At 48.7% G+C, this 24,890-nt stretch overlaps 1 protein-coding gene across 16 annotated transcripts in view; it reads left to right on the top strand.

Annotated features, from left to right (window-relative positions):
* The window catches only part of TNS3 (tensin 3), a 309,986-nt gene that overhangs the window by 164,906 nt on the left and 120,190 nt on the right, over window positions 1–24,890 (top strand). For all 16 annotated transcript variants that reach the window (XM_050785529.1, XM_050785522.1, XM_050785526.1 and 13 more), the window contains 5 exons: window positions 7,580–7,692; window positions 8,777–8,837; window positions 11,282–11,357; window positions 23,137–23,266; window positions 23,592–23,657. In XM_050785529.1, the coding sequence (XP_050641486.1) occupies window positions 7,580–7,692; window positions 8,777–8,837; window positions 11,282–11,357; window positions 23,137–23,266; window positions 23,592–23,657 (446 nt within the window). The remainder of the gene's footprint in view (window positions 1–7,579; window positions 7,693–8,776; window positions 8,838–11,281; window positions 11,358–23,136; window positions 23,267–23,591; window positions 23,658–24,890) is intronic.

The following is a 24,890-nucleotide window of genomic DNA, read 5'->3' as shown; positions in this document are numbered from 1 at the left end:
AATGAGGTATAAATAGGGAGTAACCCGTGCAGAATGCTTGGCACACAGGAAGTACAGCTGGCATCTTTCCTTTTTTTTTTGTTCTTATTTCTTACGGCACCAGCAGCTTCTTTATAACATTAAAAGAATATGGGAAAAGGGGGAAAATATCTCCTCATTTTCTTTTTTTTCTTTTTTCTTTTTTTGAAATAGGGTCTTGCTCTGTCACCTAGGCAGTAGTGCAGTGGTGCAATCTTGGCTCACTCAATCACCTCAATCTCCTGGGCTCAAGCAATTCTCCCACCTCAGCCTCTTGAGTAACTGAGACTATAGGCGCACGTCACCACGCCCAGCTAATTTTAAAATTTTTGTGGAGACAATGTCTCCCAGGTTGTGGTGGGAGGCTGTGTTGCCCAGGCTGGTCTTGAACCCCTGAGTTTGAATCTTCCTTCTGCCGTGGCTTCCCAAAATGCTGGGATTACGGGTGTGAGCCACAGTGCCCTGCTCTTCTCATGTTCCCACGCCCAAGGTTTTCATGAATCCTTCCCATCATTGCACGTTTGAAGCCAGAGTATTTGCATTTTTTAATGTTTGCTGGATTTAATTTTACATTCCAAGGTTAATCCCTCTGTTCCTGAGATTAGGGAAATGCCCCTTACTCCTTGCTCTTTTCCTTTTATCTTGACCAGAGCCTGCATGAAAAGATGCTCACCAAATGGTAATCGAGTGTGTAAACAACTGAGTGAATGCATAAGATAAATCTGGAGGAAAGTTTGAGACCAGAAGAACGTGTGATGACAGCTTGTATGGGAATAGGCTCTATGATGGGAGGCTTCTCTGTTGTCCTGAATGGCCTGGGGAGTGGGATGGGTGCTCTGCAGACTGTTTTAGGACTGAGCTCAAGAAATCATTTTAAAGTCACACTTGTAATAATCACTCGAGAATAATTAATTAGCGTGGAATTTGTGGCTGGGGAGCTCAGAAGTCTCAACAGCAACTCCGATGGGAGGTGAATCTTTGTTACCTTGCTTGTTACACTAAAACGCCATGGAGCAGTTGGCCCATGGAGCTGACCCATAAAACTTACATGTGTCCATGTAAGTTTTCTGTTTTTATACCTTCCTTGTCTTCAGCAAACCATGAGAAGCAGCTTGTTGACACCCCGGTGTGGCCTCCTGTTGGTGCTCATTACCACCATTGTGTTATTGAGGCACCCCTGAACTTCCTTACCTAAACTTGGAAGCCTTCCTCTTTGAGAAGTAGTTAAAAAGAAATACTGGGTGCGGCACAGTGACTCTAGCCTGTAATCCCAATTCTTTGGGAGGCTGAGACAGGACAATCCCTGAGTCCAGGAGTTTGACGCCTACCTTAGCAACACGGGAAGACCTCATCTCTATCCAAAAAAAAAAAAAAAAAAAAATTAGCTGGATTTGATGGCACACACCTGTAGTCCCAGCTACTCTGGAAGCTGAGATGGGAGGATCCCTTGACCCCATGAGTTGGAGGTTACAGTGAGCTGTAATTGCCCCACTGCATGCCAGCCTGGATGACAGAGCTAGACCCTGTCTCCTCCTACCCCCCAAAAATCCTGGTATAGTTTTGGTTTTTATCATCAGCATCATGGAAATTAAAATTATTAATGTTTCTGACATCTCTTTTCTTTTCCACCTTTCCTTTCTTTCTGAGAGAGTTGAGACAGCAACACACGTTTCTTGGCCCCATCACTGAGTTAATAGGGAAAGTGACAGGAAGCCAGTTGTTTCTCTCGGGAGCTGAACTCTCCTGAGTGTTGCCTGCCAAGGTGACCCTGGGAGGCCCCAAGTGGGACTCACCTAAGACCATCAGTCATGTTGTCTATGCACATTTGGGTGTCTCTTTGAGGCAAAGGGAAGACAGACTAAACAAATGTCTTGGCATGCAGAAATCAGGATGTCCTAGAAATAATGCTATATAGTGTTACTGGTGGAAGGTATCAGAGTTACCAGCAGTGAATCCGTGAGGGTCTGCAGCAACCTCAGTTCTTGCCTGCTTGGAAGAAAGAATTTGACTGAGAGACATAAGGTAGAAAAAGAGACACAGGCAAGTTTCAGAGCCGGAGTGGAAGTTTATTTTAAAAGGCTTTAGAACAGGAAAGAAAGGAAAGTACGCTTAGAAGAGACTCAAGCGGGCACATGAAGGTCAAGTGCGGTGTTCAACCTTGGTCCTAGACTTTATAGACTGGCCCACTTCCCACGTCTTGTGCCCCTTTCCCATGAGTCTTCCCTTAGGGTGGGCTGCCCGCATGCATACTGCCCTCCTTTTGCTTGGGAAGTGAGCACATGCAGTGTGTTTAGGAAGTTGTACGCATCCTATCTAAGGGTTTCTTCCCTTTTCTGGTGATGTGCCCCGAGAAGGTCATACTCTGCCATTTTGTCTGTTAATGCGTGTGCCCGAGAAGTTGTGTTTCCTTGGAGCCTGCGTTCAGTTAACAGTGCAATGGGCGTGAACCATCAGGAAATGACCTCCTCCTGGCACCGGCTGCCAGTGTATCACTTTCAGAGAGGCATTGTGGTAATTGCCGAACCATTACCCAGCATTCCTAGTGGGTGCGGAACGAGCCCTCTCCTGTCCTGCTCGTGCCTGTTTAACTCCCTGTAAAAATGGCACTATTTGGTTTTTGATATTTCTGTCATTTTGGACACAGTACCTCAGGTGCCTGAAGGGATACTTTAAAGATACAAGGGGAGTAGTTTTCCACATTCTCTAGAGGATGCGACTCCTCAGGTAGCCACTGAGAGGCTTCTGTAACCGACAAGTGGGTTCATTATTCAATGCCCAGATAGAGCTGATTTGCCAAGACAGGGGAATTGCAGTAGAAAAAGTTTAATTCATGCAGAGCTGGCTGAACAGGAGAACAGAGTTTTATTACTACCCAAATCAGTCCCCTGGAAAATTTGGAGGCTTGGGTTTTTCAAAGATATTTTGGGGAGAAGGGGATGGCTAGGGAATGGGTGCTGCTGAGTGCTTGGGGGTGCAGTCATAGGGGAAAATGGCCCTCTTGCCTCTGAGTCCGCTTCGGGGTGGAGCCAGAGAACAGTTGGCAGGTCAGGTAGAGCTGTCAGTTGTCAGAAATGCAAAAGCCTGAATAGACACCTCAAAAGGCCAAACTTAGGTTCTACAATGGTGATGTTATCTCTAGGAGTAATTGAGGAAGTTGCAAATCTTGTGATCCCCAGAGTAATCTTTTAAGTCTATACCTTGGCAGAATTCAAGCTGCTTTCATCCTCCCAACGTGGTGGTCTTGCATTAGTTTTACTAAGGTGGTTTAGTTTTGGGCTATTATCATTTAAACTATAAACTTTACTTTCTCCTAAAGTTAGTTTGGTCCAAGTCCAGGAATAGCCAAGGGCAGCTAGGAGGTTAAAGGCAAGATGGAGGTTGGTTACATTAGATCTCCTTCACTGTCATACTTCTCTCACTGTTAAAATTTTTGCAAAGGCCATTTTACTTAATGCCCCTGTGGCTTCACCCTGCACATCCTCCTTGCTGCCCACAGCCTGCGGAAAAAGGATGACCATTCCTCAGGGAGCTGCACACTTTGCCTGGGCCCAGACATCCCCTCTGAATCACCACCTCTGTGGGCAAAGCCACCTACCCTTTGGAAGCATCCCTCGGGAGAGCAGAGGCTGTGGCAGATATATTGTGGTCTACTCTGAACCTTATGCCCATGCAACTGAGTCATCTTTGCAGCAATTCCAATGTGTAGGTCTCATTATTCTCCCCATTACACGAGAGGGAAGGGAATGCTCAGCAGAATGTTAAGTAACAGCCCAGGCTTGGCTCACACCAACAGGTGGCCCAGCTCACCTTTCCTGGCCGGTGGGTGCTGCCCCTGCAGGCGTGGCTGCCTCTGTGAGTGCTGGGAATGTAGAATGAGTAAGCTGTTGGGAAAGATGTCCTGTGACGATGGTTCCTGCTGCTCGGAAAATAACATTTGAATGCCGATTTTTATGCACCCACATTTTCAGACAGATTTAAGCTTACGTCTAGTGCAACTCAAATGTTTAGGGAGATTTCTGAAGATTCCAAATGGAAGTTTTTGCTGTTAGAAGTGACTGTGAATAATGCAAGGGGCAACTGAAAATTTCAAGCTACTTTATGTTCGTTTGCTTACAAGTTAAAAGCAATCCTTTAGTTTTTAAAATGTACTGGCTGGTTTGAGAAGAAGCATGGAAAACATCACCTCCAGGGAGTTATTTCCTAAAAAGAAAGAAAATATAGCAATGGGAAAATAATGGAGCTGTTTTTGTAAAGTATCTGGTTTCTAATCTTTCCAGCTCTGAAAACTCTGTTGACTAAGTAGGAACATTTTATTTTGGATAAGGCTGTTGGGATGGTCTTTAGAGGGCATCGGATACCCTACCATTGATTCATTTATATCTACCTTTAATGCCACAGATAAATGCCATGTATACGAAGTTAAAGTTGATCCTTTCCATAGTCGGCTGGATAAACTAATTGTGCAAGTCTGTCTTATTATGTTCGTTTCCCCTTCTTTTTCTTCTTCGAGACAGGGTCTTGCTTTGTCACTCAGGCTAGAGTGCAGTGGTGCAATCTAGGCTCACTGCAACCTCTACCTCCTGGGTTCAAGTGATTATCATGCCTCAGCCTCTTGTGTAGCTGGGATTACGGGCACGTGCCACCATGCCCATCTCATTTTTTAATTAATTAATTAATTTTTTTTTTGTAGAGACAGGATTTCAGCATGTTGGCCAGGCTGGTCTCAAACTCCTGACCTCAGGTGATCCGCCCACCTCAGCCTCCCAAAGTGCTGGGATTATAGGCGTGAGCCACCGCGCCTGGCCTCCCTTATTTTCATCTATACCTGAATGTTCTTTTCTTTGGTACTGATGGTAGTTCTCTAGGAAGTCACTCACAAACTCAGTGCTACTACCTGTGCCTGACTATCTGTCTGCAATCTCACAGCATTCACTACAGCTTATATTTGCAGTGAACTTTGTTGTTTTTATAAGATGTTGCTATTTAAAAAAAAAATGTTTTTTAAAGGCTTGCTTTTATTTGGGATTTTGAACAATATATATATTTTTTAATCTTAACTTATTAAGAAAGCATGTGAAGGAATAAAAAGAACTGCATTTACCTTAGCATTTTATGTCTTTAATTTATCTGAAAACATGATGCATAAAAAGTTGATTTCTATAAAGGTCAGATGAGAATTACATTCCAAGAGGTTACTTTTCAATTGGTTAAGCTATCACCTGAGCAGCCCTTTGTAGACGGACCTGGGAAGTGATGACCGTTGAGAGCTGGTTTTGGGGAGAAAACTCTGGAGTCCTGGATCCTAGGCAGTGGCAGCCTCTTCCCTTCCCCTCTGACCACCACTGGGCTTGTGGCCCTGGACTTTGGCCTTCTTTGGGAGCTTGTGGCAAAACAGAGTTCTTCTGCCATCAGCTTGGCCCTCCTCATCTGAAGGAAATACTTCTCGTGCTTCGTCTGGTGGCAGGGGCAACAATTCCAGCCAGGCCACATCAGCAGAAATGAAGCTCTGTGACCACAGTATGGGACAATACCTGTTTCAGGGAGAGGCCGTGGTTTCCCAGAGGACGGCTGTCTGCCTCTCATAGGACCTCGGTGCTAACTCTGGGCTCAGCTACTTGGACGCCTTACGCTGCCGTGACCAGGAGCCCCTCAGGCCCAGCGCTCCAGAGACTTCCATGTTTGCATGAAGTCATAAAACCAACATCGACTTCACCTAGATGCCTGGTCCAGGTGCACATGGGGCACTGAGAACACCCACAGGGAACAGGGTTGTCTCGGCCGCGTGGTCACTGCAGAACCGCCCGAGCACATGGCCAGGCGGTGAGGGAGTCAGTGTGCCACTGACAAACCGGACGAGCTGAGGAAGCTGATTTCCCAGTGTCCAGGGCTGCCCCGTGCTGGAGGGAGGGCAGAACTGCCCCAGAGGAGGTGACTCAGGCCCCTCACTTTTACTCAAAACCAGGGAGCCAAAGGACCCATGAAATCCACAATGCGTAAAATGTGCATGATTAAAAATACACGATTCATGCATTCCTCTGCCTACGTACAACTGAGGGTGAGAAGTCTTGTTGCCAGGGTAGAAAGTACCCTGCAGGGGAGGCGTGTGGGAGCCGCCTGGCGGTCTGGTCATCGGCCTCACAGGGTCCCCACGTCTCCAGGCTGATTGTCTGACCTCTGCCAATCTTACGAGGTTTTGCCCTGTTCTGAGAGAGCAGAAGAGAAGTTTGCTGCCAGGAAGATGGAAATACTGACATGCCCTGTTTCTCACTATGAATTGTAACTAAACTGAAGCAAACTCGCTTTTCTGACATTTTCCTAGTGGGTGGACTATAGGTAGGGTTTTCCTTTTTTTGGTAATGTTTAACAGAAATCTTCTCTTGTTTAGTTTGTTTGTATACAAATTTAACCGCTTGAATAAGGGACTGGGTATGGATTGCCAGCGTAAGTGAGAGTTTTTTTTCTTAACACAAATAAGGTCCGTGATGGCCGTTTCTGGCTTAGGGTAGGATGATTGTAGGTGCTGGCAACACAGTCACCTGCCACTTCCTGCCTCAGTCTGCTGTGGCAATAGAGATGCATAGATTGTTAAATATTGTGGGGTTTCTGGTTGGTTGGGTCTTTCTTGCAAAGATTACAGTACTTTGGTGGAGAAAGATGTGGAAACACAGATTCAATGCAAGGTGTTGAGGCTACGGTGGAGGTTGTGTGGGTGCAGTGGCCACGGTGAGGGACCTCAGGGCAGGGGCCACGCCAGGCAGGGCACCAGCAGGCAGGACAGGCCAGGGAAGCGTCAGAGAGCTTGGCAAGCCTCCGACTCATCTTCCTGTCACTGCCGCCACGTCATGCCTCATGAGGACCTCGGCGATCAGATGCTGCTAGTGTAGAAGCTTCCCTCTTGACCACCAAATGCTCATGGAAGTTGTGTGTGGTCAGTGTTGGAAGTATGAAGCTGACGCCTAGAACTCAGGAAGGCTGATGACCCACGTGGCCTTCGCCTTTGGAGCTGGGCCCTGAAGAGAGAGGGACAGCAGGAAGGAGAGCCTCTTATCAGATGTGGCGTGGAAGGCTGTGGGTTAGGAGGGGAGTGTGAACTCCAGCCTTTTCTTAGGGCTCCCGAGTATGAGCAGAAAGCAGCAGGTGCAGTGAGTGGTTCTGGGCCTCGATCACGTGACCCTGCCGTGGATGAGATGCTAGTGACAGAGCACACGCTCACCGGTGTGCCAGGCCTCTGCTTCCTGCTGCTCACCAGTGGGGGTCATGATGATCTGTGGCCTGGCTTTGCCTGGTGATTGGTTCAGTGGACAGGCACAGAGGTCTTTCAGGTGTGGGATGCTCAAGCCGAGAGGCCGGTTGTGCCTCGGTGTCCCTGGTGCCTGCTGCGCGGGTAGGAAGCCATCAGACCTGTCGGCACAGCACCATGCTGAGAACCCCTGGCTGTGAGCAGTGGACCGGTTCTCTCCCAGAGCCCCAGACCCAGCCGGGTTGTATTTCTCCTTGAGTTCCCTTCTCAGCAGGGGCTGAGGACACTTCTGGGAAGTCTAACCCAGCTGTCCTTTCGCAGGTATGTTCAGTTCCTCAGTGGGCTCCTGTCCGGATTGGTGAAAATGAATGCCTCCCCCCTGTTCCTGCATTTTGTCATCCTCCACGGCACCCCCAACTTTGACACAGGTGGAGGTGAGTGTCCTCTATGACGTGGCACCTGCGATTGGCTGGCCCAGACTTGGGGCTGCTCCTGGGCCTCTCAATTTAGATAAACCTCTGCTTTCTTTCTGAGAGGGTCCCGGATCTGCTCTTCTGCCTCCCTGGCAATTGACTGTGTCCCCCTTCTGTGGTCAGAGCGCCGTGTTTATGTGGTTGGGCCAAGTTATTTAATCAGGGGAGGGACAGGCGGCCAGCAAGGGGGATCAGAAATACCCCTGTGTATATTCAAAGTGACTTGGGCAGACAAGCATTGTTCTGGGCTGCAACCCTGGTGGGTCAGCTGTGTAGTTGGCCTTGAGGTCACAAGCCATGGAAGAAGCCCAATAAGAGAGGCATGAATGTGACCCTGGTGCATCTCATGAACCCATCTCCTCCTTCTCCTTTAAAATGACCCCACAGGAAAGCACACAGTATGTAGCTGAGAGTGAGGACCCTGAGCCCTCCTCCCTGTCCCACTTAGATAAACACAGCACATGACTGGGGATCAGGGCCCTGTTCCCACATCCCTGGTTACCCAAAGGTGCACAGAGCATATGGCCGAGGATCAGCAGGGCCATATCCCTCCTCCCTAGTCCCATGCAGCAGCACATGGCACATGGCTGAGGGTCAGGTCCCTGTCTTCTCCTTCCCAGTCCCATGCAGGCACACACAGCACATGGTTTGGATTCAAGACCCTGTCCCTCCTCGCCAGTCCCATGCAGGTGCTTGTTCATAGGTTTCTTTTGTCTCTGAAGTACATCTGTGCCTTCAGTTCCCCCTGGTCATCACGACCAGAGTGACCTTGCCAAGCTGCTAGTTGCTTTGGAAGCAGCCTGGCTTCAATTCAGAAACCTTTGACACCCTTTGGTTAAAGGTCAAACTGTGTTACTCTGCAGGCCTCTAAGACTGGGTCCGGCCTTTTCCTGCAGCAACCCTGTGGCTCCATGCACTGCCTTCCCAAACCTCAAAGGCCACAGGTGCAGAGTCCTGGTCTCCTCGTCCCTTTCTTTCTGTTTACCAAATTCCTGTTCGTTCTGTACCAGTCATGCCTCTACAGACAGTTGTGTCTTTCTTTCAGTGTGCCGGCCCTTTCTGAAGCTCTACCAAGCCATGCAGCCTGTGTACACCTCTGGGATCTAGTGAGTGCTGCTGCTGCTGCTGCTGTGGGATCTGGACGGCTCAGGGAATTGCAGCTGAGCCTCAGCTGCCTGTCCTGCAGGAAGAGGATGGGAGGGTTCAGGTCAGAGAATGCCAAGAAGTCAAAGAGGAGTCCAGAGGGGAAAACACTGGGGTGGCCTGTGCTTCAGCATCATGCCTCTGCCCTCCCTCCTGCCCTGCACTGCTGTCTTTGGGCTGTCACACCAGTTGGCTCCATTAAGGGACATGGAAGCTAGAGGGCCCATTTGCTTTTTGGAGTATGGGGAGAGAGGGCCATTTGCTTTTTGGAGTATGGTGGCCCCTCGGTTTTCAAGGGGAATTGATCCCAGAACCCCTTTTGATTACCCAAATCCGAGGATGTTCAAGTGTGTTTTATAAAACGGCATTGTCTCGAACTCCTGACCTCAAATGATCCACCCGCCTCGGCCTCCCAAAGTGCCAGGATTACAGGTGTGAGCCACCAAGCCCCTGGCCATCATGGTGAAACCCTGTCTCTACTAAAAATAAAAGAATTAGCCAGTCGTGGGGTTGCGCACCTGTAAACCCAACTACTCGAGGTGGAGGCAGGAGAATCACTTGAACCTGGGGGGCGGAGGTTGCAGTGAGCCGAGATCGCACCACTGCAGTCCAGGCTGGGTGACAGAGCAAGAGTCAAAGAAAGAAAGGCCAGGTTTGGTGGCTCATGCCTGTAATTCCAGCACTTGGAGAGGCGGAGGTGGGCAGATCACAAGGTCAAGAGATTGTGGTCATCCTGGCCAACATAGTGAAAGCCTGTCTCTACTAAAAATACAAAAATTAGCCAGGTGTGGTGGCGTGTGCCTGTAGTCCCAGCTGCTTCGGAGGCTGAGGCAGCAGAATTGCTTGAACCTGGGAGGCAGAGGTTGCAGTAAGCTGAGATAGTGCCACTGCTCCCCAGTCTGGTGACAAAGCGAGAATCGGTCTCAAAACAACAACAACAACAACAACAACAAACCCTGGCATTGTATTTTCATATAACCTATGAGTATTCTCCTGTATACTCTAAATCATCTCTAGATTACATACAATACCTAATTCAATGTAAAGGCTGTGAAAATAGTTGTTACAATGTATTGTTTTAAATTTCAATTATTTTTTATGGTTGCATTTTTATTTTTTATTTATTTCCCACAATATTTTCTGTTTTTTTTTTGAAGCGGAGTCTCACTCTGTCGCCCAGGCTGGAGTGCAGTGGCGCGATCTCGGCTCACTGCAAGCTCCACTTCCTGGGTTCACGCCATTCTCCTGCCTCAGCCTCCCGAGTAGCTGGGAGTACAGGTGCCCACCAGCGCACCCGCTAATTTTTTGTATTTTTAGTAGAGACGGGGTTTCACCATGTTAGCCAGGATGGTCTTGATCTCCTGGCCTCGTGATCCGCCCGCCTTGGCCTCCCAAAATGTGGGGATTACAGGCGTGAGCCACCGCACCCAGCCTATTTCCTACAATATTTTCTATCCCGTCAGTTGAGTCTATGAATGTGGAATACAAGAATAGGGAGGGTTAACTGTGAGTGTATTGCAGAGAGTCCTACGATAGGATCTTCACTACTGTGGTTATTCTTTCTCGCTCCTTTCCATTTTGTTTTTTATTTTTATTTATTTATTTTTTTTGAGGCAGCATCTCGCTGTGTTGCCCAGGCTGGAGTGTAATGGCATGATCTCCGCTCACTGCAACCTCCACTTCCCAGGTTCAAGCGATTCTCCCGCTTCAGCCTCCTGAGTAGCTGGGATTACAGGCACCTGCCGTCATGCCTACCTAATTTTTGTATTTTTGTAGAGATGGGGTTTCACTATGTTAGCCAGGCTGGTCTCAAACTCCTGACCTCAAGTGATCCGCCTGCCTTGGATTCCCAAAATGGTGGGATTACAGGCGTGAGCCATGTCTGGCCTCCTTTGCATTTTAAAGAAAAGGTAGCCACACATCCCCCAAATTTGTACACATTTCGGAGCTTTCTTTGTCTTTTTGTATGTGGAGAGGCATTTTATGAAAAGTTAGTAAAGGGAACAAATATTCTGACTACTCACAAAGAGCTGTTGTCACATTTCTGGGTTTGCTCTGGGCCCTGTGTGCAATGATGTCATTCTGGAATTGCACCTGCAGTTTGAAACTGTGGCTGTGCACACCCTGAGCCCCTTCCTCTAAGGCTGCATGGTCATCTCCAAGCTCAGGCCTCTGGGGTTGGACTTTAGTCACTTCAAGTCAGTCACTGACCATGATGATGCTATGAGGACCCTCCACAGCCTGGGAGCGTTCTTAGATTCATTTAGATGATCAGGAATTAGATTCTGGGCTGACTGGGCGTTCTGTGTAATTTCTGAGGGTTTGGTTGTGGGGTTACTTTTCTCTACATGTATTCTTCCCACGAAATCATGAAGTTACATAATGATCTGTCTTCTTCATCCCAAAGCAACGTTGGACCAGAAAATCCCAGCAGGATCTGCATCGTCATCGAGCCGGCCCAGCTTCTGAAGGGAGATGTCATGGTGAGTGCCCGCCGTGGCCGCAGATGTGTCTGTGTCCCCACTCTCCCAGTGGTGATGACTTGAAAACATGATTCTGTGTTAAAACAGTAACCCCACAAAAAAGTACGCTGTAAGAAAAATGAAAAGTAGCTGTTGCCTTAACTCTAGGGTCCCCCACCCCCGGGCTGTGGACCTTATCGGTCCATGGCCTGTCAGGAGCCAGGCCTAGCGAGCGAGCATGACCACCTGAGCTCCGCCTCCCGTCAGATCAGTGGCACCATGAGATTCTCAGAGGAGTGCGAACCCTATTGTGAACTGTGTGTGTGAGCGATCTAGGTTGCACACTCCTTAGAATGATGATCTCAGGTGCAACAGTTTCATCCTGAAACCATCCTCCACCAGTCTGTGGAAAAATTGTCTTCTATGAAACCGGTCCCTGGTGCCGAAAAGATTGGTGACTGCTGCCTTAAGGCATTTAGTTAACTTTCTGAATAAAACTATTTTAATTAAAGGGACAGAACAAATCTTCGTTCTTGATTCTCTTTCATTCTAGAGCCCCTTGAGATATATAACCTGGAAATTAATGTCCTAATTTGGCCACTCACCTCTGAGGATCCCTGTGTTCCTACTATAATTTGCATTCTTCACATGATCACTGGCCTCCCAGAGTGTGGGTGCAGAAATAGAATATTTATGTGTCATTAATAGCCAAAGTGTGAAATACAGCTGGTGCAATTACAGCTTGATTAATGATCAAAACAATGATTTCTCCAGATAATTTTGACTCTTGGGTGTGTTGGTTCTTGGAGGAGATTAGCTATTACATTTTTCCCTTTTATTTTTCTTGAATACAAAAAATTCATACATTTAAAATAATTTTAGGAAATTTTTTTTTTATCTGAAATAAGGTAAGCCTTTAAGGCATATGTATGACTTTTCAGCATGCATAGAATCATAGAATGTAAACATTTCATGGCCTTGGAAGACCCACTTCTATAAGGCAATAGGGTGAATTGAGAATTAGCTTTTCATAGTATTATAAATGCCCTATACAAAGTTTTTGAGGATTTTCATTAATTTCCCTGTAACCCCTAGATTTTAAAATCTTTGCTTAGTGGGTGGTGAACTCCCTACCTTGCTGGTCCTAAATTCTTGGAAAAATCAAATCAGCGAGGCCGTCTGGACCCATCCACGCCTGCGGGGTCCCTCTGGGGCCTCTGGGTCTATACTGTTTCACATGCTCACCACCTAATTGAGGGGTTCTATAGGCCTGGAAGGCAGGTCTGGAACAACAGCTGGGCCCAGCCCTTTTCAAGGCATTGAGTAAGCACTTTATAAACATCTTGCCTCCCTTTTCGTAGGCAAGAAAGCTGAGGCTTGGGGTGTGTCATACGTTTTTATAGGCCCATTTCCTCAGCTGTCTGTTCTACAGAGGAGGAGGACCTGGGCTGGAAGTCTGTCCTCAGGGTGCTGTGCTGCAGCGGTGGTGCCGCATCCCTGTGGTTGGAAGTGAGAGGGAGGACCAGGGGGGAGAGATACATCCACTCTGGTGTTCCCTCACATCCTGTGGTCCAGAAGGCAGCCCTGGGCTTGTTTCCTAGGAGACTTCAACCTGGAGGATCCGTCTCCCAGGACACTTCCTGGGATCGTTGGACAAACGGCCTGAGCCTTTATTGAGCATGGCCTATGTTCAGCACTTTACTTCTCCAGCCACTCTGGAACTGGGTCCAGTGTTCCAGCTTTAAAGAGGAGGCCAAGCTGGGTGCAGTGGTTCATGCCTGTAATCCCAGCACTTTGGGAGGCTGAGGCGGGCAGATCACGAGGTCAGGAGATTGAGACCATCCTGGCTAACACGGTGAAACCCCGTCTCTACTAAAAATACAAAAAAATTAGCTGAGTGTGGTGGCGGGCACCTGTAGTCCCAGCTACTCAGGAGGCTGAGGCAGGAGAATGGCATGAACCTGGGAGGCGGAGCTTGCAGTGAGCCGGATGACACCACTGCACTTCAGCCTGGGCGACAGAGCGAGACTCCGTCTCAAAAACAAACAAACAAACAAAATAATAATAAGAGGAGACCAAGAGGGGCTGGGGGTGATGCTGGTAGGATTTGCATCCGCCCTCATCTTGTTTGCGTAGTGTTCTACCTGCCCTGGGAGGTGACATCTCAAGGGCTGGTGCTCCCTGAACCAGGTCTTCAGTGATGAGTACTTGTGGCCCCATGGCCCCATCCCTTTAAGATGACTCATGGGAGGCAGCTGAACAACTCAGTCATGGAGGGTGACCCTCAGGCTAACATGTGGCCTCCCCCCAACACCCACCAAGAGTATGGGACAGCCCTCTCCCCTGGGCTGTTTATGGGCTGGTAGCTGCAGGGTCTTCCTGAGACCAGGCAGGTCCCCGGGAAAGTGCCTGGCTCCTCTCCTCTCTTCCCAGCTACCTTCTCTTCCACCTGCCTCCTCCTGCTTCCTTCTCTTCTCCCCTCTCTTCTCTCCCACCCCGTCTTTACAAACTATTCCCCCTCCTCTTGCCCTTCTTCCTTTTCCTCCTGTCTGCTCCCTCCCTCCTTCCTCCTCATTATTTTCTGTGGCCCCTCCTTCCTACTGTCATTCATCCAGTAGTCTTTTTTTTTTTTTGTAATGTTTTGTGCTTTTTGAGTCGCTGTGCTTGGCTCTAGGCCCATGAGTGAAGTTTTTGCCCTGGAGGATCCTCGTGGGGACATGGGCTTTCTGGCAGGAGGGAACCTGCTGATACTGTGTGGCCCACAGAGGCCTTGATGAGATGGGGTGGGAGAGGTCACAGAAGGATTCAGATGGACGTGACCTGTGAGTTGGCTCCAGGTTGGAAGGGGTGTTATTATACAAACAGAGACGCAGCATCCCAGGCTTGAGGCACCCACAGAGGCTGATGCTGTTGTTAGGATGTCTGTCTTGCAAGGACAGTCGTTGTCTTGGAAGGTTGAAACCAGATTTTGTAGGGCTTACATATTTGCATATTTTGTTTTGGATGTAGACCTCTGCCCAGTGAAGACCATAGGGTTTGTGAGGATTAAATGTTGAGTCTCCCAGGATGGCGCCTGGCAGAGGATGAAACTGCATCGATGTGACCCTGCGGCATCACCAGGTCACTTTCCTCTATCAGACCAGACTGTGGCCTAGTCTTTGGGGCAGCCACTGCCTCTTCCCTCTGGAAGAACCCCCAGCACCCTACCCACCCCACAGGCCCTCTCTCCTGGTGCTGCGTCCTATCCTGTCCCACCCTGTAGTGGGCACCACAGCCCAAATGTGTGGTCTGAGTAGACATCACATGCATCCCTGTTGTAGTAGCTGGAATGTGGCTTTGAGCGGGCAGCATGGGTGGGACTTGGAAGGGGTGTGGTGGAGGTGTGGGTTTGGCACTTGATAACTGAGGCAGGCCCAGGAACAGGGTGGGGCAGGGCGGAGAGGGGCCGTGAGTGAGTGAAGGAGGCGGTGGCCTCCTTTCCTCAGCGTCCCACCTGCAGTGTCCCACCTGTAGCCCTTGAAAGTCTTCCCAGTGGCCTCCAGGCCACCCTGAGCTGGCATTCTCCAGCCTGCCATCTCCTCCTGGTCCTCTGTCCCTCACTGGCTCTAACCTGCTTGGCATTCAGACTGTGTGTCCCTTAGGCCACTGGAACCTGCTGGCCGCCTCATGCTGCCCCAGCTGATCCCGCCATTATGTCCCCAAGCCCTGCTGATCCAGCACTGCCCACCCACCCTGGCCCTGATCTTTCAACTCAGGCTTTACCCTGGACAGTGCCCTGCTCCCCATCTCATTGGCTGTGCAGATTTGACACAGAGTCCTGCCTCCAGCCACTGTGATCGTGGCCCCACAAAGGCCCTTCCTTCCCCAGGACACCACTGCCTGTCCTCTGAGCTGCCCACCGCGCGGTGCAGCCTGCAGCTCCTCTCTGGCCATGATTTCTCTCCTGGGAAGGAGGTCCAAGTGCCTGTGCCTGACATATGAGCCCCTCACCCTCCCGCCCCGTGATTCAGCCCCAGGGACCCTGTGCTATTGGTCATACTCGGCATCATTCTCTCGTGTCTCTCTTGTCTTGCTAATGTCACCCACCCATATCAGAGGTTTGGCTCTGAGCTTGTGACTCGTGGGCGTGTGCTGCACTCTCCCTGAAGCTGGGCTCCATGTTCTGGAATCCACACCCCGTCTGCACCTCCAAGGGTGGTGATTCTCTCTAGCCATAGACTCCAGAGTCAGACATCGTGCTCCTCAGAAGGATGCCGATGCTCGGTAGACCTCAGAAACTCACGAGGAGTGGCTGTGGCTCACCACTGCTGAGGGCCCTCAGGGGCCTGCTGCATCATCATCACCACCTTACAGACAGAGGCAGAGAATCAGTGGCTGGCTGAGGCCACATCCCCAGTGAGTCAGCTGAGCCAGAGTCTCTGAAAACCATTAAGACAGCGAGCCTCATACCTGCTGCCGGCTCCTCTGTTGAGTGGGTGTGTGGCTGGCTGGAGGAGGCACGTTTCGGGCACGATGCTGTGGTGAAGTGTATCATGTCCTGGTGCACCCACGTCCGAGCAGAAGCCAAACGTCCCTGAAGAATTTGAAAGTGCGAAGGTTTTGGAATTCAGGTATCAGGTTTAGCTGTTGAGTTTCTTGAGGTGAATGTTTTATGCTGTGGGGGCATAAAATATTCCCTGTTTTATGAGTCCATGAGTTAAGAAATGCTGTTAGATAGGAGAGTCCAGATTTTTTCACAGGAGATAGTTTGATAAAATAATTTCCTTCCTTCACCTTTGCTCGTTCCTTACATGGAATTTTTCTAGGATTGCATTGTGATTTGATTTATGCTTCCTGTGTTTACGTTTACTTTTTTGTACACTCTGTGCTTATTTTTTGCAGTGTTTTCAGATGGGTGGAAGAAGATGTGGGTGATGGCTGAAAAGTGTACTTTTCCATTGCAGAAGGTTCTTTTTCCTTGCAGTGTTCATAGACGTGATTAGCTAAGAGGTTTCGTTTGGTTATCTATCTCTACGAAGCCTGATATACTTTTCTCCTGTTGTATTTTGCCAGGGCTGCCATCACAAAGCATGGCAGAATGGGCTTTGGTCTCAGCTTAAACAACAGAGGTGATTCCCCCACAGTCCTGGAGGCTGAGAGCCTGAGGTCCAGATATGGGCAGGGTGGTTTCTCCTAAGGCCTCTCTCCTTGACCTGGAGGTAGCCATCTTCTCCCTGTGTCCTCACCTGGGCTTCACTCTGTGTGTCTATGTCCTCATCTCTTCCTCTTCCAAGGGTACCAGTTATCATTCATTTGGTACCAGCCTAGTGACCTCATTTTAATTTATCTTTATGAAGACCCCATCTCCAAATACAGCCCAATGCTGAAGTGCTAAGACCTTCAACCCATGGATTTTGGAGGGACACCATTTGGCCTGTAACAACTCTGTTTATTAAATAAACCTCTTCTAGAAAGTTTAATAAGATTATTAGTGCAGTCAGGTGCCACTGACAGCCCGGCCCCTGTGGCTGTGGTTTGTCACCAGCCTTTATCCTGGGAACGTTCAGCGTGCGGTCTGCATGAGAGGATGTGGTACACACACGAGTGGGCAGTGCAGGGCTCCTGCTTCTGGGTGTCTGGGTCCTCCAGGGAGATGAGCATACAGAGAGCTAGGGCAGGTGGAACTGAGTGTGGCAGAAGGGGCACGGAGACAAGAGCTGAAGGTTAGGTGGGAGAGACAATTGCCAGCGTGTCAGAGAAGGAGTGGCTTCGCAGCAGAGCTGACATCTGTGGTCGACCTGGAGAGTAGGAGTCCAGAGTGTCAGTGCCAGCACTCGCATCAGAGTCTGGAGTGGATGTTGTGCCAAAGCCCAGAAATCTCAGTGCTGTTGACTCCCTCTGAAAACGATCTGAGGGAACAACACAGGAAGAAAAAAATGCGGTTGCACATTTCTCATTATTGGCAAAGCATCCTTAGAGAAGAACGGGAGCCATCCCCTCCTCCTGTTCACACTTCTTCTGGGTGTTCTGAGGGTGCGCAGTGCAGGAGTAGCGCCGGATTCCTCCTCTCCAGACTCTCCCCACCTTCCAGTGACCCACTCTGCTATGCTCAGCACAGGACGCCCACGCCGCCTTTACTTTGCCCTTCCTTCAGTTTTGCCCTGTGACTACTTGACGTGCTCTGCTGCAGGTTCACCGAGCAAACCTTAACTTGAGAAGGCTCCAGTGGGGGAAGAAGTTACAGGGCCTTTTCTGTGTAAAGTTCAGATACACAGGTGGTTTTATTTCTTTTGGCAACAGTCATGGCTTGGAGAGGATCCTAAGGAGCAGAAAGCACGTGCATAGATTTACACCCTGAAGACTGCAGATGTCTGGCGCTCTCAGTCTGGGTGTTTTCTGAGGCTGTCTGTGTACTTTTGAAGGCGGAAAGTGGCTTCCCAGGCGGGCTAGCCATCCTTCATCCTTCTCCTTCGAAAGGCCTCTTGTCCTCTTTGAGATTTCCCCTCCGTGGTTCTGGTGTCTCCCTTGCCTGCAGGCACATGTGCCTGGCTTTCCTCATGAGGGCCTCTGCACTGGGACTTACTGGCAAAGATTACAGCACTCAAGTTCACAGAGAAGGAAGGGCCAGAGTCAAGTCTAACTGCGGGAAGTGACTTGGGAAAACAGAGCCCCACTTGCCACTCCCTGGACTCAGTTTCTAGCAGATGGAGCTGCTGCAGGCAGCAGCAAAGCTGACTTTGACCTGCCGACTGCCTTCGCCTCGACACAGCCAGCCCATCCCTGCTCGGCCCTTCCCAGCTGCACACCTGACCCGTCCCGTCTTTGCAATGTGCATTTTGCAAAAGGTCAGATTCTTAAGCCTACTCTTTTCAAAAGGGCAGAACCTCAAGAGGTTTAGTAAATATGGCGTTGTCAGGCAGTGCCATGGGGAGGGCAGCTGAGGCATTATGTAACCCTGCTCAGGAATTCACGCGGGCAGCGGGCCCATCAGGAGTCTGGCAGGGCTCCAGGGGCCTGATCCGGCTTGCTGCCTCCCTGGTCTTGTCTCTCAGGTCCGGGGCTTGTAAACACATGCTTTGTCTTGCTGCCCCTGCTCGGGCAAATCCACGGCCACTTGAATTTTGTGTTCATGGTTCCTGGCTCTAGAACCTCGCTCCGGTGACCCGACTTGTAAACAAAGGTGTTGCCTGCTCAAGAAGTTTTCACAAACAAATAGTGCTGTTGCTGGTTGTTTCTTAGCGAGGGCACTTACATAAGGCCAGGGAAAAATGAAAGTGTTCTCCTGAGACTCTGCCCCAGGAGAGGTTTCTACAGATCTCTGCTGGACGCATCACAGCATTATTTTGTGATTGTCTTTTCCCTCTCTCTTTTAGACGAGGCTGTGTCTTAATCCATGCGGTCATCTCAGTGTAGTGGACTTGGTTGTGTTTTCATTTGCAACCAATATTTACCCACCTTTCAATTGCTTTAGGTCATGAATTACAGTATTGTGAACATCTGAAATCATTTTCGGCTCCAAGTGAAGAAATCATGGTTAGTGTTGGCCCTGCCTGACCTAAGTCTTTGACCTATGAGGCTTAGCTATCTAACTTTTTACCCTCCAAATATGTGGTTGTAGCTCATTCTCTGAGCTCACAGATTCCTTGAGGCCTGCGTAGAGAGTTGCCTGGGCCACCAGCAGAGCATTGAGTAAGAATGTTACTTTTTTCTGTTAGGGATGCTTTGAGGGTTTTGCTCCTTTGCTTAGTAAATTTAGGGGAAGCAGATCTGAATAGGAGCTGCCTGACAACGGCTGGCATTGTGGGAGGATAGGAACTTGAGGGCTGCCTTCTGAATTGGGGGCTGGCATTCCTGGGGCTGATACCTTAAGCCTTGACTCTCTTGGTCCAAGGTGCTTTTTCTCTTGTTGATGAAGAGTTTGAAATAAAAATACACTTCTGTGGCCTGAAGTTAAGCAAGTCATCAGCTGTCTTTAAACACTGGATTGATGGATAACTTCTTTGAGAATTCCATGTGTCTGCCTTCGACTTGGTGTACTTCAGGAGCAAATGACGTCAAGGCAGGGCTCCGTTCCTGCTCACCAGCAACTTGTCCAGTTCAGTCAAGGTCACAGGCATATTTTTACACCACTATTAGAAAATAAATGTTGGCTGTGGTTTCTGAATTGCCTCATCAAACTAAAAGAAAGCAAGGGTGCTTGCAGGCCTTCCCATTGAGATCATCATTCACCCCATGTGTTTTTGCATACCAAGTGCTCTCTCTCTAGAAGCTTATGCCCTTTAAATAATATATTTGTATAAATATAGTATAACATTGTTGGATTTACAAATTATATTAATATGTAGTGCTAATTTAATCTTTATAACAACATAGCCAGGTCAATATCATAATTCTCATTTTGCGGTCAGAGAATGTAAAGTCTAAAGAGGCAGCAACTTTCTCAAGATCTGAGTGCTCCCAGCGATTTGTGGTGTCAGCATCACACCCAAGTACTTTTGTGGTTGGCTCTACGATAGCATAGTGACAGGCCATGCGCAGCCTTTGTTGCAGTGCTTGCTATTTCTCATTTCATTTTTCTATACTGCAGAATTGTGACTGCACATCTTTGAATTGTTATTTTAAGTGCAGATATTCTAAAATCTGAAGGCAAAGGATCAACGTATTCTAGAAACACTCTGGGGAGACCCAGGTAAATAAAATTAAAGCCCGAGGGATGAAGGGAAAATTATAGACTTGAATCACTCTAATCTTTACGAAGTGTTTGCATTACTTTTATATCTTAAAGGGAGGCATTTGGGGGCTCTCATACCAAGTGTCATGTTGATTGTTCTTTCTGTTATGTGTTGCAAGCGTAATTCTGATCTCTTGCCATTGGTCTTAAAAAGATTTGTTGATGTGGATAATGCATAATTATTGCACACTATGGAGGGCTCCTGGTTGGTGAGTGGATTTTGTCTCGAGATCTGACCTGCTGTGTTGATGGTGGTTGCTGGGAGCTCTGAGGTAGGGAAAATCCTGTAGTTTTCCGTGTCTTTCAGAAGAAGCTGGAGTCAGTTCATGACTTGGTCTGGAGGACTGGAGGGGGTGGTTTTTACCTCCCTTAATCAAGGGGAAAGAGGTTTAATATGAAACAGGGAGTGTGTATCATGAGGCCGTTAGGATCTCAAGCTAGCAAACAAAGTTAGCCTTAAAATACTCAGAAAAACCTCTGAAGGGAGGACCACGTGATTTCAGGCAGCAGTTGTTCCCTGCCAGTGGGATAGACCACTCTTTCTTTCACTGCGGAGCCTTAGGAGTATTTGAAAGCTTGTGCTATGAAAAATAGGAGAATCATATGGGGCCTGCAGAGGAACTTGTTTGGGACAGGCCGATTCCCATCTCCTGCCCCTCTGTACCTCCTGGGCGCCGTGGCCTGCTTTCTCCTCCCTTCTGGTATGTGGAGGGAGCTGGGAATGCTGCAGGAGGAGCAGTGTGTTTGTGTGTAGCTGCTGTGAGGAGCATTGGGGGAACCTGGGGGAGCATCCTGGATTCCTGGAGAGGGAGGGTGGGACCTGGCCTGGAAGGAGGCCCTGTGCTGGGTGGAGTGGTATTGACGGGAGGGGCACCGTGAGCTGCGGTTGGGGATATTCCACTGTGCCTCTTATGCGGCCCGGCCTGGAGCCCACAGCTCTCTCCGTTTTCACCCGGGACACTCCCCGCCTGCCGGGACTGAGCGCACAGCTGCCTCCTGAGGAGGTTCCTGCCCCCTGCGGGCAGACATTGGCGCCCATGGCAGCACAGGCTGCTTTAACTGTGTGAGCCACCAGCTGACATCGTGTTGTTGTTTTTATTTTTTTAAATCTCTGGTTCCCTTAAATATTTATAAAATTTGAGAGCAAGACTGGCTTGAATTGGGGCTTCTCTTTTCCTTTCCCCTTCCCTAACCACTTTTCACTCCCCATTTGTAAGGCACCCAGTGGGAAGAAGGCAGATAGGGAGAGATGGGTGCTGTCATCCCTAGCAATGGGTGCGCATGTGTGGATTTACCCCTGGTCAGAAGGACCTCCCTCTGGGGATCTCTATAGTATGCTCCAGGTTGAAGCATTTGATGGGTGGTCAGCGTAGTGAGTGTGGGGTGTGGGGAGCTCAGAGGAGGGGCCCAGATACTCTCAGAACATCCTGAAAGGATCCCTACAAGGACAGCCTTTGATTGAGTCTTGCTGAGAAATCAGTCTCAGACAGAGGTGGTAGATTTGTGGCCAATGTGCCATTGGCTGTTGGAAAGCAAATTGAGGCAACATTTCTTCACAATTCCAGTTCTCTAGTTACAAATGCCCTGGTTCCTGGGCCCCTGGAGGCGAGGCCTGGGTCTGAGCCCCATGTTTACAGCACCCCTGGCCAGCGCCAGGCCGTGCAAGGGAGACCCAGTCGTGTTTGTCAACAGGGAACATCCTTCCACAGTCTTAATTATATTTTTTGGTTTATTTATCCATCCCTTTCCTTGCAGATAGCACAAAGGTAAATATCTTCTGGTTCTGCCTGGAGTCACAGCTCCCTGCCTCCTGGGCTGGGCTTCTGGGCTTTTTGTTCCTCTGGTGGACGTTTGTCTGCTTAGGGAAGACAGAGCCCTCCCTGCCGCGTTCTCCTGCATGCTGGTCCGGATCATACCTGCTGTGGTGGCTTGTCATTTACTGTTGTGAGGCATGTGATATTGTAAAGCCATCTTTCTCCAAGAAAAATCTCTCTTATGGGAACGTGTCTGTCTCTGGTAGTCACTACCCCACAGCCTGGTGGTGGGGGAGGTGCCCACCTGTGCACGGTTTGGTCTGAGAGCAGAATCCAGCCTGTCCAGGGCCTTCGACCCTCTGGGGATTTGGGAAAGTGCCACTACCTGGTGGTCCTGCCCCTGTTCTGTGAGTGAGGGGTGTCTGCCCTGCAGCTCCCCCGTCTGTGGCCTGAGAACCCTCCCAGTGATGCCAGTGCTGTGCACGGTCACAAGAAGCAGGTGGTCCCCAGTTATAAAGGCGGGTCAGGACACGCAGCCTTCTGCTCTGCCCACCGTTCCCCACATGCCAAGCATCTGCAAGGAAGGGCTCTACCCTTTGGCTCATTGGCACAATCATTTAGGATGCTTGAGCTGCACCCTGGGGACCTCATGAACCCCAGCTTGAGTTCAAATCACATCAGGGTGATTCTGAACACTTGTCTCACACGACCCCCAACAGGACCTCTGGACAGCCAGTGATGGGAAGCTAAATGCCAACACCGTCTCTGTCTCCCTCCCTCCCTTCCTCTTCCTTTGTGTCTCTGTCTCTAAATTACAGCACGCACATAGTCATTTAGCATAGTACACGCAGTAATGACCGGCTGCTGCTTTTTGGAAAACAAAAAGCTTTAAGTTGCAACATGGAGCGCTGAGATCAAAGAAAAGCTATCACAATCAGTTGTTAAAGTCTAGAAAAAAAGAGACCACGGAATTTCATTTTTCAGATGTGTTCCAAAACAGAGCACATTCTCGTGGTCTGAAAGGGTTTAGGTGTGGCCTCTCTGAGGACCAGCGATGGTGGTGTTCAGGCTGTGGTTCCACAGGAGCAGCACAGGGAACACATTGAAGCCTCCAGGGGAGCCCCGCACCCAGCAGCGGCAGTGTGGTGCCTCTGCCTGCAGCCCAGCTGTCTGCAGGCGCCTGTGCCCAGGGCTGGAGTTCCACTCCAAAGCGTGAACTCCCAGCCAGAGTCCAGAGGGGAGGCCCTGCTGTGCCGGCCTCCGCAGAGTGTGTTCCTTGCTGGGAACGTGTGTCCCCGCTGCAGCTGCTTTGTTTTGTTTTTTCTCTCTAACCCAGGTGAAATGCTACCACAAGAAATACCGCTCGGCCACCCGTGACGTCATTTTCCGCCTGCAGTTTCACACTGGGGCTGTGCAGGGCTACGGGCTGGTGTTTGGGAAGGAGGATCTGGACAATGCCAGCAAAGGTGAGGCACGGAGCTGGCGGCGCTGTGCTTGTGGGCAGCTGTGGTTGAACCTCCTTGGTTGATTCTTTCACTATCCTCTCTACCCCCCTTTCCAAAATTCAGCCTACTGACAAAATTGTTCCCAAATTAGGAGAAAGCGATCATTGATCTCTGGGGGAAAAAATTATGGATAACCAATGATACTACCTATACTTTCTGTATCATGGGCCATCTTTATTGCAGATTTGGGAGTGGTGCTGTACTGGTTGGAATAAAGGACAAAGTCAATCCATACTTTTCTGGTTAATCATCTCCACAAATGTGTTAAAATACATTGTTTTTTCAGATGACCGTTTTCCTGACTATGGGAAGGTTGAATTAGTCTTCTCTGCCACGCCTGAGAAGATTCAAGGTGGGTAGCTTGGTGGAACACCGGGAGGTCCTTGTTGACACAGATGGAAGGTGCATGGTGGCTATGCTGGGGCTACAGTACTAGTCTCCTGCCTTTGCACATATTTGGAGACTTCTGTTATTAATTTTATTTAAATATAGGATATTGAATAGTGGAACAAGAAGGCCCACTTGTGTCAGTAAGCCCCAGAAGCGGTGTGACTTGCCCACAGCCACTCAGCCAGGAGAGCCTCGGGCGTGACTGGCCATTCTTGCAGGAGTAAGGTGGTATTGCGTTGTGGTTTTAATTTGCATTTCCCTGGTGGTTAGTGATGTTTAGCATTTTTTCATATGTTTGTTGGCTATTTGTATATGTTTTGAAAAATGTCTGTTCATATCATTTGCCCACTTTTTGATGGGATTATTTGTTTTTTTTTCCTTGAGGATTTGTTCGAGTTCCTTGTAGATTTTGGATATTAGTGCTTTGTCAGGTGCATAGTTTGCAAATATTCTCTGTCACTCCGTGGGTTCTGTTTACTCTGATGATTATTTCTTTTGTGGTACAGAAGCTTTTTAGTTTAATTAGGTCCCATTTACTTATTTTTGTTCTATTGCATTTGCTTTTGAGGTCTTAGTCATGAATTATTTGCCTAGGCAAATGTCCAAAAGAGTTTTTCAACTATGTGGTCTTCTAAACTTTTTATGGTTTCAGGTCTTAGATTTAAATCTGGGATCCATCTTGAGTTGATTTTTATAATATAAGGTGAGAAATGGGGATCCAGTCTTACTCTTCTACATGTGGCTAGCCAGTTTTCCCAGCACCATTTGTTAAATAGGGTATTCTTTCCCCAGTTTATGTTTTTGTATGCTTTGTTGAAGATCAATCCGTTGTAGTCAGTTGTATTTCTGATTCTCTCTTCTGTTCCATTGATCTGTGTGTCTACTTTTATACCATGATGTTTTGGTAACTATAGCCTTATAGTATAGTTTGAATTCCAATAATGTGATGCCTTCAGATTTTTTTATGTTTTGTTTTTAGGATTGGTTTGGCCATTTGGGCCTCTTTTTGGTTCCATATGAATTTTAGGATTTTTTTTTTCTAATTTTGTGAAAAATGATATTAGTATTTTGATAGGAATTGCATTGAATCTGTAGATTGCTTTGGACAGTATGGTCATTTTCAGTATATTGATTCTTCCAATCCATGAGCATGGGATGTGTTTCCATTTGCTAGTGTCATTTCTGATTTCTTTCA

The sequence above is a fragment of the Macaca thibetana genome, chromosome 3 (genome assembly GCF_024542745.1).
Source record: "Macaca thibetana thibetana isolate TM-01 chromosome 3, ASM2454274v1, whole genome shotgun sequence".
In the NCBI taxonomy this organism is placed as follows: Eukaryota; Metazoa; Chordata; class Mammalia; order Primates; family Cercopithecidae; genus Macaca; species Macaca thibetana.
The sequence above is the reverse complement of the archived record's forward strand: the minus strand, read 5'-3'. Positions and strand labels throughout refer to the sequence as shown.